General features: G+C 44.2%; 1 protein-coding gene and 1 pseudogene across 2 annotated transcripts in view; one reads left to right on the plus strand and one right to left on the minus strand.

Moving 5' to 3' along the window:
* The window catches only part of CAMSAP2 (calmodulin regulated spectrin associated protein family member 2), a 97416-nt gene that overhangs the window by 35315 nt on the left and 36485 nt on the right, over positions 1-25616 (minus strand). Inside the window, exon 3 of the mRNA XM_082659973.1 lies at positions 6942-7103. Within this exon, the coding sequence (XP_082516099.1) occupies positions 6942-7103 (162 nt within the window). The remainder of the gene's footprint in view (positions 1-6941; positions 7104-25616) is intronic.
* On the plus strand, positions 22265-23609 carry LOC309821157 (glycerol-3-phosphate acyltransferase 3-like; annotated as a pseudogene). Its single transcript has one exon. The product of its transcript is annotated as a glycerol-3-phosphate acyltransferase 3-like (transcript).

Consider the following 25616-nt stretch of genomic DNA (forward strand, 5'->3'; position numbering starts at 1 on the left):
CTGCTGGCTTTGAGGAAGCACGCAGCCATCCCTCGAGCTGCCCTACAGAGAGGCCTGCATGGGAAGGAGCTGGGGGCAGCCTCCGGCCAGCAGCCAGTGAGGAACCGAGGCTCTCCGTCCAACTGCCGGACCTAAGCCCTGCCAACAACCATGTGGGCTTGGAGTGGACCCTCCACACCCAAACTTTCCAATAAGACCCCAGGCCTGGGCAACACCTTGACCCAACCTTGTGACAGACCCTGAAGATGGAGCATGCAGGTAAGCAAGGTCTGGATCCCCGACCCACAGAAACTGGTAATCCTGAGATGATTATAATAAGTGAGTAAATAACTGAGCTACCAGAAGTTTTAAGCAGTTAAGTTTGTGGTAATTATTACAGCAAAACAACTAATACAGAGAATAAAAGAGATAATGTATAAAATGTACCAAGTAAAGTGCATAATACAGAGCACAGACCCCATAAATAGAAACTACTGCCATGACTTAGAAACAATACAGCCCCAATGTAATTCCAGATATTACATGTCTGTAAGGGCTTTAACAAATCCTACTCAAAATACTTCAAGTTGATGTAATGGCATAAATCATCCAAAATACCAAACTCATGATTATAAGAAGATTTTACATGTTGATAAGTCATTAACTTTCTAATAGGGAAACTACACGGAAAGTACAAGACCTGGTCACTTCAAGTCATTTAACCTATCTGGGTACACAAGACAGATAAATGAGATAATTAGCTTAGTAATTCTTAAGCCAGTTCCCAGATGCTGGTTAGAAAGTTCTAGCACTAAAGTTGAGTCGTGACATTCTTTGCGCAACTCACGGATAAAAGTTAAAGATGTGTGTGTATCAGAGAGCCCATCGCGACTTGGAGGCGGTTCACCGCTGGAACGAGCGCTGAGGACCAGTGAACTAGAGAACATACAACGAACAGCCGGCGCTGGCATATGAATTAAAAATAAATGTGCTAAAACGTCACATGCATTTTTAAATATCCATTAATTTAAAAATGGACACTAGCTTTTATTTAATTTTTTTCATTTAAAAATACAAAATAGTCCTGTGTATCCCTGCCTTGATGTAAGTCTAAAGTCAGTCAATATTTTTTCCTTCCTCCTGAATAATACAAAAACCTTAGAAAGGCTTTAATTCAAATCACCTCCTCTCACCCCTCATGTTACTTTAACCTAGCAACATAGTTCTTCCTTTTTAAGGGCCTCAGAATTAGGCACGATGATGATTTTTTAATAACACTTGCTTAGATTTACCCATGTGCACACCAACCCCCCTTTTTATCATTGCTTCCTACACCCCACCTCTTCCTCTAGGTTCCCCTTCTTTCTTCCTGAAGTACAACCTTTCAGTACTTCTTTCTGCAAAGGTCTGAATGATAGACCACCTCTGTCTGAACAAATCTCGATTACAACTTTAGTCCTGGGCGAAAGTACAGAACTCTAGGTTCATCGTTATTTTTCTTCGGCACTTTGATGATTTTGCTGCACTGTCTTCTGGCTCAACTATTACTGCTGAGATGTCTACTATCCCGTTCCTTTGAGAGAGACTGTCTTTTATCTGTGGATGCTGCAGTTTCATTGCCATATATGTAGGCGTGGATTTATTTTAATTTCTCCTGCTTCAAACTCACGATGGTTCCTGAATTTGAATGTCTATGCCTTTCATCTATTGTAAAACATTTTCATCCATTGTCTCTTCAATTATTCTCTCCCCAGCCTACCCACTCCCTGTTAACTCCTTTTGGAATTCCAATCAGGCTTCTAGGCAAGTCTGTTAACCTCAATGTCATATATCCCATCTCATCTCTCTGGGCTGATTCTGGGTAATTTCTTCTCGTTAATTAACTCCCCTCTTCAACTATGTCTAATCTTCTGTTTAATCTTTTTATTTCAACGACTAAAATTTTCAATTTCTAAAGTTATATTTTATTCTTTTTCCAATATACCCTCCACGCTGCCTTATTCTTTCCTATGGCCTTTATTCCGTGTTTTATTTTCAGCCACTCAAGCATTTATTTTTGTCTTTTCAGACTGCTCTGCTCTCTGCAGCTCTGGCGTGTGGGCCTTGTTTGTCAGGTTTGCTGACTCTCCCGTGTACGTGACGGCATCTTCATCATTTCCTAAACGCTTGTTGTTGGTACTTTTGCATCTGCGAGAAGAGTGTCCCTCCCCCACTGCTGGGGACTCCCACGGTTTGGGTGTAGAAGTGACCTTCAGAGCAACTTTACCTCTGTTGGTCTGCCAGGTGCCAGGAAGATACCACTGGCCTGGCACTGGGCTTTCTGGTCATCTGTCGCCCCCCACCCCACGCTCAGTCCAGGAGGCCTCCTCCCCAGACCTGGAGGGAGATGCAAAGTCAGCCCAAGACGACCCGACAGGCCGCATCTTCTCGCCAGGGGGTGGTTTAGGTGTGGGCCTGAGAACCACCCTCCTGGGGGAGACCTTCTGGGGGAAGGTTCCTTTGCTGATAGCAGCGCCCAGAAGACCCTACTCTCATCTTTGCCGGACACCGTTATGACTGCACGTGTACGACCTCTGGAATCACCGCAGCCATCGTAAAACCATGCGTGGAAGTAGCCCCGTGGCAGAGCTGGAACCCCTGCATTACTGATGACACTAACACCGACAAGGCCCACCTCCAGGTGGCACTTAAGAGCAAAGACATCGCGGCTGGTGTGCTCGTTTCCACCGAGGGCGTGAGCTCTTGGTGGGTCTCCACAGAGGTCACGGTTCCAACTTCCCGTAACCGGCAAAACCCACGGCCTCCTCTGGCACCCAGCGACTCTCGAGCCCCGGCAGAGGCTCCACGGCCCCTGAGAGGCCACCAAAGCCTGCAGCCCCACTTTGTTTCTGGCACCCGACAGTTTCCTTTTCTGTCTCTGATGCTCAGCTCTGTAGCATAAACCTTTCCAACTGCATTTTATCACACACGTCCAGGAGTCTGTAACAGGAAGGGCTACCGCTGAATGTGACACGCTGCCAAAATAACTAAAATGTTCTGTCCCGGCAACATGTGTTACAAGGCGTCATAACATCCATGCATCTTGAAGCATTTTGATGGATTTACCAATTATGGGGGGCAGGGGTTGACAGGGCCCAAACTTGGGAAAGTTTATAACTTTTTCTGGGTTTTGGTTTGGTCCTTTTTCTTAGCATTTTCTTTTCTTTTCTTTTCTTTTTTTTTAAGTTAAAAAAGAAACACTTTCAAATTCAATATCAGGTAGTTGTAACTGATCTGTCAGTTTGGAAATATCTTCATGATTTTTTAAATAGTCCTTATCTGATTCTCTCCACAAAGCAAACTGGTCACACGTGAACGTTCTGAACCACTATTCCTTCACTTACTCATCCACACAGTCAACAGCGACTTACTGAACTCCGGACGTTGTGTTAAGAGGCTATAGGGACACAATGGTGCATCAATACAGTTTAGTCCCCGTCCTCACGGAACAAGGGAGACGGAACAGAAAAGGAAACAAGGGTGAAAAACTCCCCCCCACAAAAGCAATCTGTAAGGAGTGGTACAAATCAATAAAGAGGTGAGTAGAAAATCACAGGAGTGGGGAGACCTATCTTGGCAGGAACACTGTCCCAGAGGCGGGCTCTGAAGCGGCAGCCACGACACAGAGGAGGATGAGAGACAAGCAAAGGCCCTGTGGTGGGAAAGCCCGGTGCGTTCAAGGGAGTGAAAGAGAACAGGAAGGCTGAACCCAAGGGGGGCTACAGATGGAACTAGAGAGAGGTAGGGCCGAGTAACAGAAGGCGCCTGTATTCACAACTCTCGTGTACCCTGCCTGACTTAGCCATTGCAATCTTGTCCTCTGTGATCTTGCTTTTTTTAAGTTTAAGCTCATTTACAGTCAACAATGCTGATAACTATTCTAGCCATGTAATTCCCATTTTTCTATGGCAGCTTTTTTTTTTTTCTTTATACTTGTATTATCCAGAAGAAAAGGCAACTAGGTCAGGATGAGGCAAAATAAGAGCCAGAAGGAGAGCGGAAGGTGACGTCACACCCGGAGAACAGACGCCGACGCCGGGGCTGGTGGAACCAGCGAGAAAAAGCTACTCTGAGCTACTCTGAGGTGCAGGTTCAATCAACTGGTTCCAATCATGACCTGAAAACTGAAGAGGACACGGCTGCCTAAAGGTGTTGGACGTTCCGAATCAGGTGATCTCCTTATCTTCCGTAGACTCCCAGAGTTCTACAGTGCCAAGCCTGATTCTGTGGCTTAAACTCCCTCTTCGATGTATTAAACACCATCGCTTTGCCAAACACGGCACTAGTCCAGGCACTTACCACTAAAAAAAGAAAGATGGGCACAGTACCTGTCCTCACATCGATTATTCTAGTTTGTTCAAAGGATTAAACTCGGAAAAGTGCTATAAAGGAAACAGAGCATCACAGTAGAAAATAAGACTTGCCAGGTGCCTACTTTGGACAGGCTGCGAAGGAGAGCGCCATCCAAGCTGAGAAATGATAGCGCAGAGGCACCGAGCCGCACAAAAGGCTGGGCGATGGGCCACCCAGGAACGGGAAGCATCGCGTCCAAAGGCCAGAGGTGAGCCCCGCAGCTGGGATGAAGGTCCTGACCTGGGTCGGGCTGGGGGGTACTTTGTCGGCACTGGTCCACTTGACATCTTCAGTGTAAGATGTGAACTCAGCATGATCCGAGTGGCCTGAAAGCAACACCCTGGGGGTCCTGGCTCTGGTCCTGCTGAGGCAGCAGGTGTCACCCGGAGCTTCCCAGGGACACCGAGGAGAGCTCTGGACACGACGGCAGGACCGGGAGGGGGAGCCGCTGGAGGAGGAGCACGCCGAGTGCGGTCGGCCTGCGTGGCTCTGCCCTCAACCCACGCGAGGCTGAGTGGCTGGACTCAAGCAGGGAGCTGCAGCCCCGGTGGCTTGAGGAGCAAAGGGGTCAGTCACCGGCGTGGCTGGGTACCAAGGAGGAGCAGCCTGGCCGGAAGGACTCGTTCATGGAGGGGACCCCAACCCACACGGAAACTGCCACAGATCCTTGGCTGGCCTGCACTGTGCTAGCAGGAAGGGGCCCCGGAGCCCGGGGAGGGGACAACTGCTGGGACCCCGGCAGGGAGGTGGCGTGGCGCTCGGGCTTGGGGAACGCCCGGCGGTCCCGGGGCTTCACAAGGCTCACGTGTGAATTCGAGACGCGGACAGAAAAGCAGCCACTGGATTTGTCCAAATGGGAGCCTGCAGCGGCCTCAGCAGCGACTTCAGGGTGGGAGTGGGGGAGGGGACGGAGAGGTTCCGTGAACAGAGAAACAGGGTCTGAGGTGGATGGGGAAGCTTTGTTTATCAAGATGGGAGACAGCAGACCAGCCTTACTCTTAGAGGACGACCTGACAGGGAGGGAGTCGGGTGGCGGAGGAGCGTGAGTGTGGCCCACAGACCAGTGCTGGGACATTACCAGGAGCTTCTCAGAAACGCAGACTCCACCCCAGCCCAGACCTACAAGCTCCCAGGAGATTCTTTTTTTGTTTCTTTGTTTTTTTGCGGTACGCGGGCCTCTCACTGTTGTGGGCTCTCCCGCTGCGGAGCACAGGCTCCGGACGCGCAGGCTCAGCGGCCGTGGCTCACGGGCCCAGCCGCTCCGCGGCATGTGGGATCTTCCCGGACCGGGGCACGAACCCGTGTCCCCTGCATCGGCAGGCGGACTCTCAACCACTGCGCCACCAGGGAAGCCAAAGGTGAACGTTTTTAATAGTGGGGGTGTGAGAGTGAGGGAAAAGAGTTAATCAAGAACGGAAGGTCTGCGGTGGGTCGTGAAGGCCACGTGGTTTCTGACGATGAGTGGGTCCAGGATAGGACCGTGATCCCTACAGCTAACGAGTGGAGGGCAGAGTGCCACATGGGCCTTTGGCACTGACGCCGATACTACAGACCACGATGGCAGGTGCAGGAGTCTTCACACTTAGCTTCTCGTTACAAGCTCCACGCAAGCACTCAGCGGAGGACACCTGAAGATGCAACTGCTTTTCAATCCGTTCGGGTCTGTCTTGCTCACAGATAAGGTCTGATTTCTCTGGGGTTACAGTTGTAAACGAAAGAGAATCAAGAGGAATTAACTATTCAAATTGGTAAAGGGAGCGACAAATCGACAATTGAAGCATCTTCAGAGCACAAATAAGTAATCACAGCTCTATAAAAATTTCCAAGAGGAGGAATCTACAACCTATATAGTCGTATGCAAGTCAGCCAAGCAAACCCAAAAATCATCTCGTTGGAAATGAGAAACTTACTTCATTCCTGGATGTAAAAAATACTCACTGAGAGCTTGCAGCGTATAGTTAGTTCCCTACTTGGAGGGCTCTGAATTTTCTAATAATCTAATATGAACTAGATTAATCATTAAATGTAACTACAGATATTGTGGAATACATAAAATCTATTTCCTTCATTTTAACAGTATATATATATTTTTAAGTCTAAAGGGAATGGGAAATTTCAAGTAAGATCACACAACTTTCGTTTTCACTTTGATTTCAAACAAAAAGAGTAATGGAACCTGTCTTAGTCCGTTCAGGCTGCTACAACAAAAATACCACAGACTGGGTGGTCTGTAAGCAACAGAAATGTATTTCTCAGAGTTCTGGAGGCTGGGAAGTCTGAGATCAAGGCGCCAGCGGACTGTGTCTGGTGAGTCCGCTTTGTCACACGGCAGAAGCGGCGAGGGAGCTCTCTGGGGTCTCTTGATAAAGACAGTGGCACAGGTCCCACGCATGAGGGCCAGGCCCTCACGACCTAGCCACCTCCTGACACCACCACATTGGGGCTTATGACTTCAACATATGAGCTGGGGGGCAGGGGGACACAAACATTCAGTGTGCAGCAGAGTGAGGATGTGTGATGTTTTCTGGTTCTGAGACTTTTTTTTTTTACCCGAGGGAGCATATCCCTACCTTATTTATCCAGTACATGACGGCATCCTCGATGTCATAGGGCAGATCTGTGGCTTGGAAGAAAGCCGAGTACTGCTGAGCACACGCGGCCACCTTCTCCACACTGACCATCTCCACGGTGTAAGCCATCATGAGGGTGTCCATCATGGCCAGGTGAGCGCTCTGGAAACAGAAACCGAGAACAACCGTCAGAAACTGCTGCTTCTATATGTTTACACATTAATAATATTTCCTTACGAACAGGAGCAGAACTCAAGGCTATGGAAGACGAGCCTTGATGAGAAAGCACAAATGGTCCAGGCCAGAGGTGAGCTGACGGAACCCAAGTCATCTATCACTCAGATACTTCCTGAGGATCTATGCTCAAGACACTCGTTATCTCCTGCTCAGAGCACGCTCCTTTTCCTCTTGTCCTGCCTTCGAAAATGTCGCAGTCATCGGCTCGGCAACGCGACTTCAAACTTCAGAGCAGTCTCTGAGTAAGTGCTCTCCTCACTCCTCTCCTCCACGTGGTAGAAATGTACACATGCTACTTGTAAGCTGTCTCTCAAGGCTACCCTCCTGGTCTGGTGGCTCCGCTCCCATTCCCCTGAACAAAGCAAAAATCCTGAGTTTCCTGTGGCTCCAACTTCTTCCTCACGCTCTGCATCCGGCACAGGACGTCTAGTCTTTCCTTTGTGGCTGCTTTTTGGGAGGGGTGGTTTCAAACAGAAACGTTATATGGGGGGAGGGGGGTGTTTCTTAACATTTCCCAACATTACAAAGTATCTAAAGTCGAAAGTACCCTCTCCCCCTCCTGTTTCCCAAGAGCGTCTACGGTTTGGTACGTATTCTTACCAAAAATGTAATTTGGTAAGAATTTACACTGCTTCCTATTCTTTGGCGTCACAAACAACGCTACAACCTTGTGTGTCTCCAGGGACGATTCTCCGCCGTGGGGCTACTGGGCCCGAGAGCAACCGCATGCTAAGTTTTGATGAATAATCACTTATCTGCTCTCTAGAAAGGCTGCAGCAACGTTCACATCCCCCAGGAACGTTAGCAAGGGTGCTTGTTTCCCCACGCTGTTTGCCAACATTAGACGTCACTCCCTTTTTATCATCTGTATCGGTCTGAAGGTTAAAAACCCCACTCTTGTTCAGGTTTTGCACTTCTCTGATTGAGGACGGGCATCTTTTGTATGTTGGGCAATTATTTGTATTTTTTCCTTGGAAAACTGCTTGCTCATGTCTTTGGCCTACTTTTCTCTTAGGTATACTCACCTTTCTTTATTTCTTGATTTGTAAGGGCTCATTATTTATTAGGTACATTAGCTCTGGACCATTCAGGTAGCAAATACTTTTTCCTAGCCTGTCTTTGGACTTTCAACTTTATTCGGAATGTATTATGCTGCAGAGAAGTTCTAAGTAGTTACTCGGTAAAACCTGTCAATCTTAACGTTCTCCTTCACGACTTTGGAATTTCTCCCAAGTTTACAAGAGGCTCCCCCCGCACACCCCCAAGAATATAGAAATAGTAGCCTCTACTTTTTCTGTTATTGATACTTTAAATCCACGTGGAATTTATTTTTGAAGATGTTATCAACTAGGGACTAGTTATTTTTCCACATCAGAGACGTCATCATATCATGCTCCCCTAAAGTCTATCTCATCTTCTATATAATAAAGTCTAAGGCCCCTCCCCATCCATCCAGTTTTACAGCCCGCATTTCCTTCCCCCAATCTACATTCCATTTAGAACAGCCTCAGAAGAGCGTTTGCTGCTCCCCAAACCTGTCACCAGGCTTCAAGCTCCCATGCCCTCACCTGCTGTCGCCACCTCACACTGCAGACTAAGTCCTGTTGTTGGTCTGACTGTCACCCTCCTTCCGACCCCCTTTCCAATCAAGATGGATCATTCTTCCTACAGAGTGAGTGTACTATTTATACTTGCACGAAATTCTTTTCTTCTTTGAGCTTTATTGCGATGTAACTGAAATGCCACGCTGTGTGAGTTGAAGGCTGGACATACAGATATTGTGAAACGATGAGCACAAAAGGTTTAGTGACATGTTCACTGAATTCTGACTTCATTATCTGAAGCAGGGCACGGAAAACAGTATCTGTAAGAAGCTCCCCGGATGAGGCTAACAAGAAGCTGGCTGAGGACCACAGACTGTCCTGCTGCAGGACAGGCACCATCTCCCTGGTGAGACAGTGAGACCCCAAGGGCAAGGGCACTGTCTGAGCATCTTCGCACTCCTACACCTCACACGGTAACTGACAGCGAGCACGGGCTAAAGGAAGGAAAGGAGCTGGCCTACTGCTCATAAAGGGCGAAGAGCTAGCTCGACTCTGGAGGCTGAGGAAGTGGGTTCTGACTTGGAGGTGGTGACCAGCGTACTGAAAGCTTAGCGGTGTTTACAGGAAGGCAGGTGCTCTGTCTGAAGCGGAATGCCTGATTACGGCCATCAGAAAACCAACGGTGACTCCCGGTGCTGTGCTGAGGGCTTTATTAACACACGAGCTCTTCCAGTTCCAATCTCTGCGGAAGTGAGGCTGGAGATAATATACATTTGTTATAACCCTTAAAGCTCTGAAGGAAGCATCGTTTATGTTTTTAATGTGAGGAAGCTGAAGCTCCAGAAATTAAATCGTTCGTCCAAACCCATGTGCTCCTCCTATTGCGTCGTGCGGTTGGCGGAAGCTAAGTCACGTACCAATAGTTAGGCAAGAAATATGTTCTGGAAATGGTAAACAGACATCATATGCAAGAAAGAAAAATCAGCATCATTATTTGAACCTCAAGTCATATTTTCACATTCTCCCTCTTTTTCAGGCGGCTACTGTCCAGAGAGAGACCCCAATTCCTTTTCAGACTCAGAGTGGACACGGGATCAACCGCAGCGCGCCCTTCCACTCAGGTGATTTCTGCGTCCTCTCTCTATTCACTCGAGCCCTAGGGAGCGGGGTCCCGTCTTTCTCATCTTTGTTCCCAGCACAAGGTTTTGAGGGCAAAGTCTCAGTAATCAGTATTTACAGCATTACAAAGCATAACTCTTTTGAACAAAAATGTGGGAAAACATCTCAGGAGCTGTAAAACCATTCACCTCCTCTTCACTAAGACTCTTTCTCTTGGCAATTTATTCTACAGATACAATTTAAGGGAGAAAACGGAGCTGTAGGAATGAAACTGGCCGTTACAGAATTGTATGTAACAAGAAAGGAAGCAATGTTACCACCACAATGAGCAATTTATGCCATCCTAAGCTATTTAACAATAGGGGAAAATGTGCACAGTACAATGTTGAGTAGAAGAAACAATGCCATACTATAGCAATGCTCAAAATAAATATATACATATAAATGGGCAGACGTAAGCGTATGTACGTATACACCTTGAATATACATATAATATATATATAAAAAAACAGGAAGGAAAAGGAATGAATAAAAATAAAACTTACTTAGAAATGACCTTGTTATAATATGCAAAAAATACATTAAAAATCTATAGTTTACTTCAAAACTTAGGATAGTAAACGCTAAGTATAATTAGTAATACATTTTCAGAACAAAGCTCATCTCACTGATTACTTCACTTCCTAAATTTAAAAACAGACTTAAAAAAATTCCACTACAGTGTTTACAGATATTTCCATAAGACGTTCACCCACTTTTAAACTAAGAACCTTCAAATTTTATTATGATTTTTTTTTACCCCTTAACTTTATGAGGTAGAAGTAAATTTAGGAATTATATATAACAGAAACTATATACATAATGAATCTAGAAAGCATCGACGGTGAAAGATAAGCTGTAGGCTACAATCAATCCATTTGGGACGATTTATGTCTCTAAATAAAATACATGCATTTAATTGTTTACCCAAAGCATTGAGGTCAGAATAACAATAACGGCAGCTAGCACTGAGTGTTATGCTCCAGGCAATGTTTCCCGCATTTGTGTCAACTCACTTGATAACACAGCGCTGTGAGATGCACTCTTATTAAACCTGTTTTACAGATGAGAGAACGGAGCCACCTGTCCGAGGTTACAGAGCCAGGAGGTGCGGAGCTCGCATGGCCCAGCAGCAGCCTGCAGACCCCAGGGCTGGGCGCCGCGGTGGCAGTGCAGAGCCCGCCACCCAGGAGCAGCAGCAGAAAGGCTAGTGAGGAAGGAAAGCAGGAAGGTTCCCTGCATTTTAGTGAAAAAGGCAAGGACAAGGAGGCCCGGGAACTCACTGAGGCCTCTACTAGCTTCTAGATCTGGGTTACAGGTTACATTTTTGTTATCTCCGACCAGTGGAGTCTAGACAAAAATGATTTACATTTAGGTATCAGAAATGAAGGTTAAGGCTATTAAATAAAGAAGAGCATCGAAGTGTTGTAGGTAAGAAGGCTGTTAATGAGCCTCACAGATTAATAACATCCAAGTTCTACTATTTCATGGCTTTTTTATTCTTTTATCAGACGCAGGACGAAGAAAATATTTCCGAAACTGAACTCAGGCCTGTGGCGCAGTGGCCAGTGCACCAACCGTGTCCAAGCCCTCTTAGAGGGACACGGGAGGGAACAGACTTAACAGATGGACACGAACAGGAAGAATTGGAATTATTCTGCTAAAATGGCACACAACAGCATATACATATCACGCTATAGTTTGTCAAAGTTAATTCCGATTCAGAAAATAATATTTTACACATCATTTATTTATATAAACAAGTTCACCAAAATTTTCATTTATCCTTCATTTACATGGAGATACAAGGAAAATAGCACTTAAAGCCCTACTGAGATACCACTTCCCACCAGGAAGGCTATAATTAAAAAAGTCAGATAATAACAACCACTGGCAAGGATGTGGAGAAATGGGAGCCCTTGTGCCCCGCTGGCGGGAATGTTAAAATAAATAGTGCAGCCACTGTGCAAGAGTCTGGCAGTTTCTCAGAGTCTGCCCCAGCAGCTCTGCTTTTAGGTTCATTATACCCAAGAGAAACGAAAACGTGTCCACACAAAATCTGTACACAAATATTCAGAGTAGCATTATTTGTAAGAGCCAGAAAGGTGGAAACAAGCCAAACGTCCATCAACTGATGACTGGATAAGCAAAAACGATACCGCCATGATATTCTGAATGGAATATAATTCGGCAATAAAACGGAACAAAGCCTGACATAGGCCACAACATGTGTGAACCCGGTAAACAATGTTGTTTTCTAAAATGGATTGTGGCAATGCTTACACAACTCTGAATATACCAAAACCATTGCACTGTACGCTTAGAATGCATGAACTGTATGGTGTGCCGATTACACCTCAAGTCGTTACCCCCCCGAAAGATGAGATTGATTTATGATGCTCTGCTGACCCTTTTCCAGTGCAAACACCTCAAAAATGACCGTTCAGGTCTAAGTTAGGCAGTTAGCTATATCCGTGTGTTTGCAAAGTATCTTCAGAAGGACTTCAAGGTGAAGGGACACATTTTTCTGGACAGTGAAGTATTTTAGATATTATTAAAAAATAAATTAACATTTGCTTACTACCATAAGTTTGTTTCCTGCATAACGTTAAGCAGGAAACATCTATACATGAATTGATGACAAAAAGAAAAATAAATAAATATGCTGAGTGAATTCTATTTTCCTCCCACAGATATTTATGTTCACTTTCTTTTTTTTTTTTTATGTTCACTTTCTTAAGGCTGCAACTAATCTGGATAAAAGGTATAGTTTACTTTAGAAGATTATTATTTACGATCTTTCTTAGATACCGTTCATTATTTTAGTAGCTAGGATCTTAGCGATAGATTTCTATAGTTGGTATGAGAATAGAAATTTTCCAGAAAAACAATTTATTTCCAATCATAATGTTGGTCCCGTTATATGATAAGAAAATCTTAGCGTATCAAAAATTCAGGCTATCAAAAGTAGGCTGGACTCACAAGTGTAGGTAGTGTGCTACAGGAGGGGCAAGTTTTTTGCTAACATCACAAGGGTCTTTGGCCCAATGAGTGGAGTAATTTGATTTGATAGTAATACTTGCTACAAATGTAAGAAAAAAAAGAAAAAAAAAAAAGTAGGCTGGGCCAAGGAGCAAAAAGCACTGGCCTTAAAGACAAAGGCAGGACTTCCCTTGCGGTCCAGTGGTTAAGACTCCACGCTTCCACTGCAGGGAGCATGGCTTCGATCCCTGGTCGGAGAACTGAGATCCCACGTGCCGTGAGAGGCGGCCAAAAAAAAAAAAAAAAAACAGAGGCAGACTATCACTGAGGCAGACTATCACTGAGACAGCAAAGAGTTTAGCTGTAACCTACAGGAGGATCCAGGCATGGCTGTTCCAGTCATAATGATGCTGTATTCAACCTGTAGTAAACACACTCAGGACCAAAGTGGGCCAGCGTTGTTCTGCTACACCAGATGGAACGGTGGAACTGGGCGCCTTGGCAAGGGAGGTGATGTCCGTGAGGTTCAAACTCTTAACATGAATGACATTTGCTTGTGACCACACAAAAGTGATACATCGATTTTATTTGGACGCATCTGGTTAGACATGTGAATGGGGTAAAGAGAGAAAGGTAAAAAGTACGATTACCAGCATGGAACTGTTAGCACAGTGATACTTATTTAGCTGCCATTTAACTCTGCCTAAATTGAAAACATACCGTAGGACGCACAATAAAGCAGTCGAGAGTTCTCTTTAATCTGTGTCCATAAGGGCGGCACGAGCATCTGGCTTACATTCTGTCATTTGCACTTGGTGAATCTGATATCACACACCCAATGGAGAACTGTTTCCGAGATAATGTTGAACCAAACTGATATCAAGCTTTATTACAAAAGGAACACATGCAAGAAACAGTGCAGCCCAAATGTCTATCAAGATGCAAGTCCCAGGCCAATGAAAGAAATGATGTCTCCTGAGCAGCTCCATCACTTCCTCTGGACTATATTTAACCTCAACTGGCAAGTTAAGGATGTTTACCTGAGGCTGCACCGGGCGGACGCAGACAGGGACTGCACATTAGTAGCAAATAAATACGGTAAACACAGGAAATGGGTTACAGCAGTGGTTCTGAATCTGGCTCATCATCAAAAATCACAAATTTCCTGGCCCCAAACGTCAGAGGGGCCCCAGAATAGCATCCTGACAGGAATCCTGCCCCCAAAGGCCCTCAGCACGACAGACTGACAGTGACGTCACTCCACAACCCAGCGCCGTCAGGGGCGTCCCGGGGCCCCCCACCCTCCAGGGTCTCCTCTTTCACTGCTTCTCTGCGTGAACCTATGGTCCAGGAGCGCAGGTGATGAGCAAGCAGAGTGCCTGCGTGCAGCCTTGACTCTACGCCTCCTACGTAACCCTGGGCAAAGCCCGCAATTTCCTTATGCTTCACTACCCTCAACTGCAAAGTGGGCTGACAACAACAGTACGGGCATTTCGTGCCCTGACAACAACACGGTTTACGTCAAGAACAGGGCTGGGGTAGGCACCTCTGTGACCAGGAGGTAACCTGGAGAGCCCGGCTTCCACCGGGCTGGAAGCTGCCCCAGCACGCAGGGGAAACTGCACAGAAGCGAGTGTGGACGTGCTGCGTGCTTTCTAATTAGAGGCTGGCTGGTGGACGATGACATGATGACACAGATGGACGTGGATCTCAGCCAGCAGAGGTGGACCCGGGAAGCAGTGCAGCTGTCCCCAGCCAAGACTGCACTCGCGGGGCTGCCCTTGGGAAAGGGCCCTAGGCAGATGCCCCGCTGAAGAATGAAAAGGAGAGAAGGCTGTGGTGGCAGTTTTGGATTGGAGGCTGCCCTAAGAGCTCATGATCCTACGTGTACGTCTCTCCTAGCCTAGAAGCAGTAACACGATAAATATACCTGTGCCCATCTCCACATTAAAATAAACCCAAGGCTCTTTGGAGAATGGCTGATTCCAAGTCAGAGACAGGAAAAGCACAAAGTGAGCCTGGAATAGCTAGTTGGGTCAGAAAGAAAAAAGTATTCAAAGACTGCTGCGGAGCTGTTAAAAGGATACAGGAGTCAGCCTAGCGGGGCGTCCCATTGGCCAAATATGGGCCCACATGAATACAAAAAAGATTAACAAGAATGAATCATAACACAAGTAATCAAAACCAAAATGAATCCATGAGTCCACAGTGATGATCACTAAAGGGGAAAGGAGGATGAGAAAGCTCTTCTTCACAGAACAATGCCAGGTAAGAAATACAAAAGGAATGAGAGAATTTTTAAATCACCATATTGCAACCACCACTGCAGTAATTCATTCAGGCACAGATCACCCAGAGATGCTAAAACCGCTAGGTGGTGTATCACTGGGAAACACAATATGCAACAAATGTCAAAGTATCACTCCACATAATGCCCCCGGTTACAAAGGGAAAAGTGGTCAAACTTAGAATCACCAGTAATGGGACATGATAAGATTTAATCAAGAGTATAACACATCACCTATTCATGTCATAGCGCTCATGTCAAAAGATTTTACTTGGGCTTCCCTGGTGGCGCAGTGGTTGAGAGTCCGCCTGCCCATGCAGGGGAGGCGGGTTCGTGCCCCGGTCCGGGAAGATCCCACATGCCGCGGAGCGGCTGGGCCCGTGAGCCATGGCCGCTGAGCCTGCGCATCCGGAGCCTGTGCTCCGCAACGGGAGGGGCCCCAACAGTGAGAGGTCCGCGTAACGCCAAAAAAAGAAAAAGATTTTACTCTGAATCTTGTATTGATATTCTTATCCCACAAAATTACGTTTACAGAGCAAGCTTTAAATGCTGTCTAGCTAAAACAGGAGCTGCTGATACATGCACAGAATAAGCTGTTTCTGTTTACCTTTTTAATTCCTAGCTAATTGTTGGTGGCTTTCTCCCCAAACCGTACCACACAAGGAATGCATTCCACATGTGTATCTGTCCATTAAACAAGTCATCAGATGGGTACAGGAGAATGTACGGCCTTAATGAAGTTCTAATTAAGCGATACTTGCCAGTCCTGTTGCTACAATTAGATACAGAAACTGAGGAGTTTTCAATAAGCCAAAAAGAAAATATATATAAAATCAAGAAAAAGGCTTAAGGAATAAAAGACCTTCAACTGAGGTACATATAAGCCCCGTAAACGATTGGTCAGTACCCAGAGCAAAGAGGTCGGAAAACTGTCCTGGCATCAGTGCCATCCAGGTGAGGCAGGCTTCTCTGCAGCACCCCGTCCAGAAACAGTGCCACTCCTAAGAAATTTTAGGATCTAAAGTGAAGATAAATTTTATTTCTTTTAGTTACTATTTTGCTTTACCACACATTAAGTAACCATTTTTATAACAATACATATGTAAATATATTATTTTGAATTAATTAACATACTAATATTCAGTTTACAAAAGACCTAGCAAGAGAAACAGGGCAACAGAAACTGAGCACAATTGCTAAAATTTACTGACCTCCTATCACAGGTCAAGTACTACATTAGACGCTTCCCCGGCCTACTCTAATTCATCCTCACAACTGTGGCAGGTAGACAACAGTGTCGTTCCTTACATAGACAAGAAACTGGACCGCAGAGAGCTTCAGGACCAGTCCAAAGGCAGACAGCTATTTGCTGCCACGCGAGCCTGTCCTGCTCTAGCGACAAAGGGCTCCAGCACCACCACTCTGCCTCACCAGCAGAGACGCGTTTGCCAAAGGGCACAAACCATTTCTGCTCCAAACTGTAGCATTTCCTTTCAATCTTAAACATCCATCCTTCATAAATTTTTTTTAAATCAAGCTTTTTATTTTGAAATAATTACAGGTTCACATGCAATTGTCAGAAGCAACACAGAGACGCCACGTACCCTTTACTTGGTTTCCCCCCACGGTAACATCTTGCAAAAGCACAGCGTAATGTCACACCCAGGAGACGGCATTGACACAACTAAACTGCAGAAACTGTCCATCCCAAGGGTCCCTCCTGTCGGCCTCTTACAGCCACATCTACCTCCCTCCTGCCCCTCCCTCTCCTTAGACCCTGGCAACACTAATCTGTTCTCTGTTTTTACAATTTTGTCCTTTCAAGAATGTTACGTGGATGCTATCATACACTATGAAGCTTTGGGGATGGGCATTTTTCACTCAGCGTATTCTGTGGAGATTCATACAAGCTGCTATGTTTATCGATCGGTTGTTCCTTTTTATTGCTGAGTCCCAATAAAGCTCTTGAGACACTGATTACTCGAGATTATGACTGTTAACACTTCTATAAATGTAAACACATCAGCTTGAGCTACACGTTGAACATCCGACAGAAACTATCTCACTGACACTTTTAGGGGCCTGCTAAATAGATTACGCTGACGTACTAAATTAGTCAACATCATAGGTGGCTGAACTTTCCCAGTTTAACTGACCTTTCTTATGAACATTTAAAGCTCTAACTAAAGTTTGCACTCTTAAAAAGAAGGTTGTAATGGCACAGTTAAAGTAAGAAGCAGTTTATTTTTGGTCAGTATTAACTGAATTCTTGACCTAACCAGCTTATACGAAAGGTAAATGTCTGTGAAGGTGTTTAAGGAAATAATAACTATCGGTGGTAGCTGCCCCAGAACACGTCTTCGATGGACAGCACAGGAAAAAGTCTAGAAATGTAACAGACCGCTCCAGCTCTCAGTGGCATGTCAGCCTCTCCAAGAGGCGACAGGAGGCGGTGGGCTCAGAGATACCTGTACACACAGGGTTATCCACTTCCTACCAAGCGTGCTCAGCCCGAAACAGACGAGCACACGCACGTGTGCACCTGTACACACATACAGAAAAATGCCAAGCCTTAAAGATTTCACAAGGACTTGTCGGGCAGTGAATAAAATGCACATCTTAGTTCTTGTGCTTTTGTATGTAATCTTCAGTTCACTATTTTTAACTCATGAGAAAAAAATCTAAGCTAATTTCTACTCATTTCTCTAGGTCTTGGACTACACATGGCATCACCCAGAAAGGTTTCCCTGATCACTGCTCCCCACCTCTGACTAGATTGGGCTTAGGTGCGTCTCTGGGAGGTTCCCCAGCACCTAGAGCAGCAGCAGGTCCCATGAAGCAGTTGCCTCTTCCCTGTCTGTCCCTCCTGCTGGACTCTACGTGTTCCGATGGTGTAGCTCTGTATTAACACACATTAGGTGATCAGCAGAGAAGAGCCTGCCGACGAATGAGCATGCAAGACACACACAGTGTAGCGCTGACTGGGAGAACCAGCCCTCTCATGACACACCCTAGAGAGCTGGGAACAGGTATCCCAACAAAAACGCACAGATGAATACTCAGAGCAGCACTGTTCATGGTAACCAAAAGGAGAGACAGCCTAAAGGTCCATCAGTTTATGAATGGATAAACAGAATGTGTTCTACCCCTAGCTGGCAATAAAAAGGAATGAAGTATGGCTACGTGCGTAGCAGAACCTTGAAAGTACCATGCAAAGCAAAGGAGCCAACCAAAAGGAGGCCACATCTTGTATGGGTCCATCTATATAAAACGTCCGGAATGAACAAATCCACGGAGACAGAAAGGAGACTAACGGTCGCTGTGGGCTGTGGCAATGGAGTGGGGAGGTTCGGGAGTAACTGTTGATGGGCTTAGGCTGTCAGGTGTGCGGTGGAAAGTTCTGGAGCTAAGTAATGGCGATGACCGCACAACATTGTACTGAATGCCACTGAACTGAACTCTGTAAAATGGCAAGTTCTATGTTTTATATAGTTTATGATAAACAGATAAATAGATAAATAAACTGGTCATACAACCAAAACAAACCCCAAGATTTGTCCATTATTAATGAAAGATTTCAACCCATAGAACCAAAAATTTAAGTGAGCCCTTTGCAGAATATATATAAAGAAAAATGCACACAGCCATCTCATAGTCAAACTTCTGAAAAAAGGGGAAATCTTGAAAGAAGCCAAAATATTAATATATGAAGAAAAACAGAATTAAAAAGAGAAACAGAGAAATCCAAAATTAGTTGAAGTTTTTAATACTTCTTTTTCAAGAATCAGTAGAATAACTGAACATAAAATCAGAAGGGGTATGGAAGACTTGAAAAGCATCAAGCAAAATGACCTGACGTTTACAGAACACGATACCAAAGAACAGTTCTTTTCAAGTACACATAAACACTCACCAAGACAGATTCAAATGCTGAGGCATAAAACAGTCTCAACATATTTAAAAGGACTGAAATCATACAAAATATGTTCTCTAACCACAACAGATGTAAATTAGAAATCAATAATAAAAAAAAGGTATCTGGAAAACATCTAGGTACTTGGAAATTAAATCATCTGAATTTCTATGAGGCAAAGAAGAAATCACCAGGGAATTCAGAAAATATTTTGAACTGAATGGTAATGAACAACATTCACTGGTTTTTGACTCCATGTCAAAATTTGCAGGTTGCAGCTAAAGCAGAGCTTAGAGGGCAACTTATGGCTTTCAGTGTTTTTAACAGAAAAGAATACTTTTAAATCAATTACCTATGATTCCATCCTTAAAAAGCTAAAAAAAGAGGAGCAAATTAAATCAAAATAAGGAGGAGAAAGGAAATAATAAAACTAAGAGCAGAAATTAATGAAACAGTAAAAAAGCAAAAAAAAAAAACAAAGTCCTTGAAAAGACACAAAATAACCAAAACTGACATAAGAAACAAAAAAATTTATAGCTGTAAATATAATTTACAGCATTTATAGCATTCACCACCCACCTAAACCTATTTTTTTAATGAAGTTGTAATTTTAAAACTTTCCCGCAAAGAAAACATCAAGCCCTGATGGTTCACTGGTGAATTCCATCAAACATTTAAGGAAGAAACAATGCCAATCTTAGACAAAGTCCTTCAGAAAACAGAAGAGGAAAGAACATTTTGCAACTCAACGTGTAAGGTCAGTATTACTCTGATTCTGAAACCAGACAAAGAAATTAGAAGAAAAATATCTTTCATACAAATGGCTGCAAACACCCTTGAGAAAATATTAACAAATGAAATCCACCAATATATAAAAGAGATAATACATCATGACCAAATGAATTTAACTCCAGGAATTCAAGACTGGTATAATATTTGAGAATCAATCAATGTAATTCACATGTTAACAGAATAAATGAGGAAGCCGTATGATCATATCAACAGAGGCAAAAAAAGCATTTGACAAAATACAGCACCTATTCATGATTTAAAACACACACGTACACAGAATTCTTAGCAAGCCAGGAAGAGAAGAGAACCTCCTAAACTGGATAAAGAACATCCGACAGATATTCAAAATTCCTACAGATAACATCATGCTTAACAAGGAGAACCAAATACACTCTCCTTAAGACCAAGAATAAGGCAAGGATGTCTGGTCTCACCACTTTTATCTAACATTGTCTGGAAACCTCAGGCAGCTCAATGAGAGAAGGAAAAAGAAGGCAAACATGCTGGAAAGGAAGACGCACGTCTGTTTATTCATGAACAACAGGACCGTGCATGTAGGGAATTCTGGCTACTCCACAAAGAGCCTACCAGGGACAAACGCAACGTTGCAACATACAAAAACCAGTGTTCAAAATTCAACTGTATGCCTCCGTATTAGCAACGAACAATTGGAAATTAATTTTTTAAAATTCCGTTTATAATCAAAATAAAAAATATGAAATAAAGTGAAATTTCACAAAATATGTGTAGAACTCATACACTAAAAACTACAAACACTGCTGAAATAAAGTAAAGAAGACCTAAGTAAATTGGGAAAAGATAGCATGTTCACACAGGAGGAGTCAATAGTGCTAAAATATCAATTCTTCCTAAAATGATGTACAGATTCAACACAATTCCAATCGATATCTAAGCTAAATCTAAGCTTTTTTGTAGAAATTGACAAGTGACTCTAAAATTTATGTGGAAATACAAAGAACCTAGGATAACTAAAACAATTTTGACAAAGAACAACAAAGTTCAATGACTGACACTGCCAGATTTAAGACTTATTGTAAAACTACTGTGATCAAGACTGAGTGGTACTGGCCTAACAGACACATGTGTCAAAGTCAGTCAGTGGGGAAAGGACGGTCTTCAACAAATGGTTATGGAATAACTAAATGTTCTGGTTAAATCAATAAATAAAACGTGACGCTTCCCTCCCGTTATACAAAATAATAACAATCCAAAATGAGTCACAGAACTAAACGTAAAAGCTGAAACTATAAAATTCTCGAAGAAAAAACAGAGAAAAAACTCTTTTACAACCATGACATAGGCAAAGACTTCTTAGGACATAAAAGCACTAACCATAAAAGAGAAAAATTATAAATTGGTCTTCATGAAAATTTCTGGAAAGACATTATTAAGAAAATGAAAAGGTAAACCACAGACTAGAAGAAAATATTTGTAATACATATAATGGACAAAGGACTTGTAGTCAGAATATAAAAGAATTCTTAGAGTAAGAAAATAAAAAGCCCAATAAGAAAATGAGAAAAAGATTTAACACACAAAAGACAACGTATGAATGACCAATAAGCATATAAAAAACACTAAACTACATTAGTCATCAAGAAAACGGAAATTAAAACCATACGGAGATACTGATTCACACTAGAATGGCTAAAATTAAAAAAACACCACCAAAAGTGTTGACAAGGATGTGGAGCAACTGGAATCCTCATACACTTCTGGTGGCAAAATTAAAAATACAGCCACTTGGGCTTCCCTGGTGGCACAGCGGTTAAGAGTCCGCCTGCCGATGCAGGGGACACAGGTTCGTGCCCCGGTCTGGGAAGTTTCCACGTGCCGCGGAGCGGCTGGGCCCGTGAGCCGTGGCTGCTGAGCCTGCGCGTCCGGAGCCTGTGCTCCGCAACGGGAGAGGCCACAACAGTGAGAGGCCTGCGTACCGCAAAAAAAAATAATAAATACAGCCACTTTGGGAAACTGCTGGACAGCTACTTAAAAGTTAAACACGTGCTTACATATGGCCCACCAATTCAACTCCTAGGTATTTACCCAAGGGAAATGAAAATATATGTCTTCACAAAAATGTACACAAATGTTCACAGCCACTTTATTTGTAATAGGTCAAGCCCTGTAAGCATCAATGTACACCAGCAGGTGAATGAATACTGTGGTTTTCATAAAATGGAATGATACTAGGCAACAAAAAGGACCAGACGACACATAACAACGTGACTGAATCAACAAAGTATGAGCGAAAGCATCCAATTTCAGAAGTTCGTTTTTCACTGCAGCGGTACGTGCTGGGAGGTGGCGGCACTGACTCCTGGGAGCCGGGCACAGGGACAGCCGTCACCCTCGGACCTCCTCCGGGGACCCCTTCTGGGTGCGCCGAACCATGGATGGTGTGGGGCTGACTCTGACGCTAGGAGCTTTGGCCTCTGGGGTGTCTCTGGGCATCTCCGAGCTCAACGTGAAGACCCTGGTGAAAACTTGAGAGTGGACCACATTACAGATTGAAAAAGGAGCCTCAAAGGAGTCAGTTCTTAAAAACTCAGCTTCCAGAGATGAGTCACCCGTGGAAAATGGGCTGTCCGGTCTGCGAGGAAGGGACTTGGAGCTGTCTGACGTGTTTTATTTCTCCAAGAAGGTACTGGAGGCCACTATGGAAGATGAAGTGACCCAGCGGTTCTCCGCAGAGGAGCTAGTGTCATGGAATCTCCTCACAAGGACCAATGTAACTTTCCAGACATCCGTCCGTGGCTCACCATGGTGTGGCGCTGGGCGTCACAGTGCGCTACTGTGTCCTACTGCCTCTGAGAATTACCTTGGCTTTCACTAGGTTTACAGCAAGTACCCTGGTTGGACAGCTGTCAGGAAGCAGCCTCAAAAACCGGCTGAGTGAACTTGTCCACTGCCGGATCTGTGTTCATGCCCTCCCTGTACTACTCGCTATCATAACACGCAGTACAGACCCCAGAAGGGAGGCATTTGTGTTGCAACCATACCTCCCTGTAGATGTTTTATCTTGACAGTTGGATGGATGCTATGCTACGGTTGGCCAGGTGCATGCATGGTGGATGGGAATTATTCAGAGCTATGGTCAAGGCTTGTCCACGTCTGGTCCGAACGCTCAGAAATGAAGGCCTGACACCTGGTTACCAACAGACTAAAAGAACATATTGCTGATAAGAAAAAATTACCCATACTCATCTTTCCTGAAGGAACTTGCATCAACAATACTTCAGTCATGATATTTAAAAAGGGAAGCTTTAAAACTGGAGGAACCATACATCCAGTTGCAATTAAGTATGATCCTTAGTTTGGTGACGCATTTTGGAACAGCAGTAAGTACAACACGGTGAGCTACGCGCTTTGAGTGATGACTAGCTGGGCCATTGTCTGTGCTGTGCGGTACGCGTCCCCCATGACCAGAGAGAAAGGAGAAGATGCAGCCCAGTTTGCTAATAGGGTTAAGTCTGCTCTTGCTGTACAAGGAGGGCTGACTGAGCTTCCTTGGGTTGGAGGGCTGAAGAGAGCCTAGGTGAAGGACGTCTCTAAGGAAGAGCCACAGAAGAAGTACAGCAAGATGACTGTGGGCAACGGGTATCTCAACACGGAAGCAGACTGAATGCCACCCAGGCTTTCCAGAACTAGCCCTCGGAAATGGAATGTGGTGGAGCTTCTTTTGTGTGTGTGTGGGGGGGTGCACTGTTTTGTTTTACCGTTTTTGTTTTTTTATTGTTAATCTTTTCTACTGGATGACTGTCTCTACCTCTTTATGCCAGAGGCAGAATCCACGGTGCCCTTTTTGGCTTTTGTTGTTGTTACAGCATTAGCCTCATGAGCTGTTAAGTAGTTTACTGAGTTTCAACATGTTCTGCCTTTTGTAAAACGACTGTGTCACTGTGAATTGAATGAAATATTTGCACCGGAAAAAGTACTTCTAAAACATCTGTGGAACTCAGTTGTGTTTGGAACTCGTTGACACAGTAATTCTCAAGAAAATACCCCGAGCTGCATTCATGATTAGCTTTCTCACGCCCCCTCCTCCCATTTCCTTCTATCACTTAAACATGGATTTCACATCACTCGAGTTACTGTTATGGTTTTGTTCTACTGCCAGGTTGAAAAGAAAAATGGAGGACAGTATTTAGGAGAAAGGACAGATTTGTGGCCACTTGATCTGAAAGTTGAAAGGAAATTAAATATTTTTTACTAGCATGTTAGAAGAGACCTTCTATTTGGTGAGCTTTACCAAAGGAAACGAGTCCACGTTACTGTATGTGCACGTTTGTACGTAGGCAACTTGCGAATAAGTTAGCCAGCAATAGGTGATAATGTTTTTAGTCTTCCTTGTTTGTATGCTAAAGATCTATACTTAAGGCCTCTCCCATCTACTGATTTGTCTGATCTTGTAACCAAACACATTTCAAATAGGAGCCTTTGACAACTGCGAATCCCACTGAGTGTCTTCAGCGGGGGCAGGAGTGAAGGAAGCACTGTTCCTCCCCTTCCACCCCTTCGTCCTTTATTGCAGAATTTTCCCAGTTTCTTGAACAGGAAAATAAGTGGTAAAACTACCTTTTGGAAACTGAGCTTTAAATTTTTTTAAAGGGGAAAGTAAGTGTTTCCCGACTCTGCAGCATAAGCAATGTTGATAGCAATATAGTGTCATCCAAGTGTTATTTCTCTTCCGGTAACCATGTACAAAATGTGACACCGTTTTACGGTGAATATAAGTAAATTCTACATTTCTAAAACAAATAAATTAAAAAAATAAAAGTTCATACATTATGCTTTCATCTATATGAAATTCTAGAACAGGCAAAACTCACCTACAGGGACAGGAAGGAGACTGATGGAGATCTAGCATGGGATGCAGATAGGGACCTGACAGCAAAGAGGCACGAAGGGATTTTGGGAGCCAATAAAAACATTTTATATTTTAACTGGAGTAGTATTTACATGAGTGTATACATTTGTCAAAACTCAAACTATTTACTTTAAATAGGTACACTTTATTTAAATGATGCCTCAACAAAGCTGATTTTTAAAAAGAAAGCTCTGACCTGAAAGTCACTCAGACTTCATTGAGATGCCTCTTCTTCATCTGTTAAATGTGGATAATACATAATTTCTCACCCCACAAGGCATCAAATGAGACCAAAGTACATCAAAGTACTCTAGAAGTTGTTATGTGACACAATGATTTGTAGTGTTTTATTACTTCAGGTATTAGTCAGTGTATGACTACGGGATTAGCCTGCAGAATAATTTATTACCTAAAGATAATCTTCAAACTTCATCATAATCATTTATTTTTTTTATTATTATTATTTTTTTGCGGTACGCGGGCCTCTCACCGTCGTGGCCTCTCCCGTTGCGGAGCACAGGCTCCGGACGTGCAGGCTCAGCGGCCATGGCTCACGGGCCCAGCCGCTCCGCGGCATGTGGGATCCTCCTGGACCGGGGCACGAACCCGTGTCCCCTGCATCGGCAGGCGGACTCTCAACCACTGCGCCACCAGGGAAGGCCCTGTAATCAGTTATTTTTATGTTCCCCCAAACAAATGCTACATGGATCGATACTTTAAGGAATGAAATTAGGAGTGTGCCTGGCCCACTAAGAGTGGGGCTGCAATGAGCCACCAGACAGTGGAAGCAGGAAAAGACAGCCACCACGGGGACAGCAGAGCGTGCGCTGCTTTACGGAAAACCCACGAAAGTAGATGATTATATCCAACACAT

The sequence above is a fragment of the Grampus griseus genome, assembly GCF_964374135.1.
Source record: "Grampus griseus genome assembly, chromosome: 1".
NCBI classification, from domain to species: domain Eukaryota; kingdom Metazoa; phylum Chordata; class Mammalia; order Artiodactyla; family Delphinidae; genus Grampus; species Grampus griseus.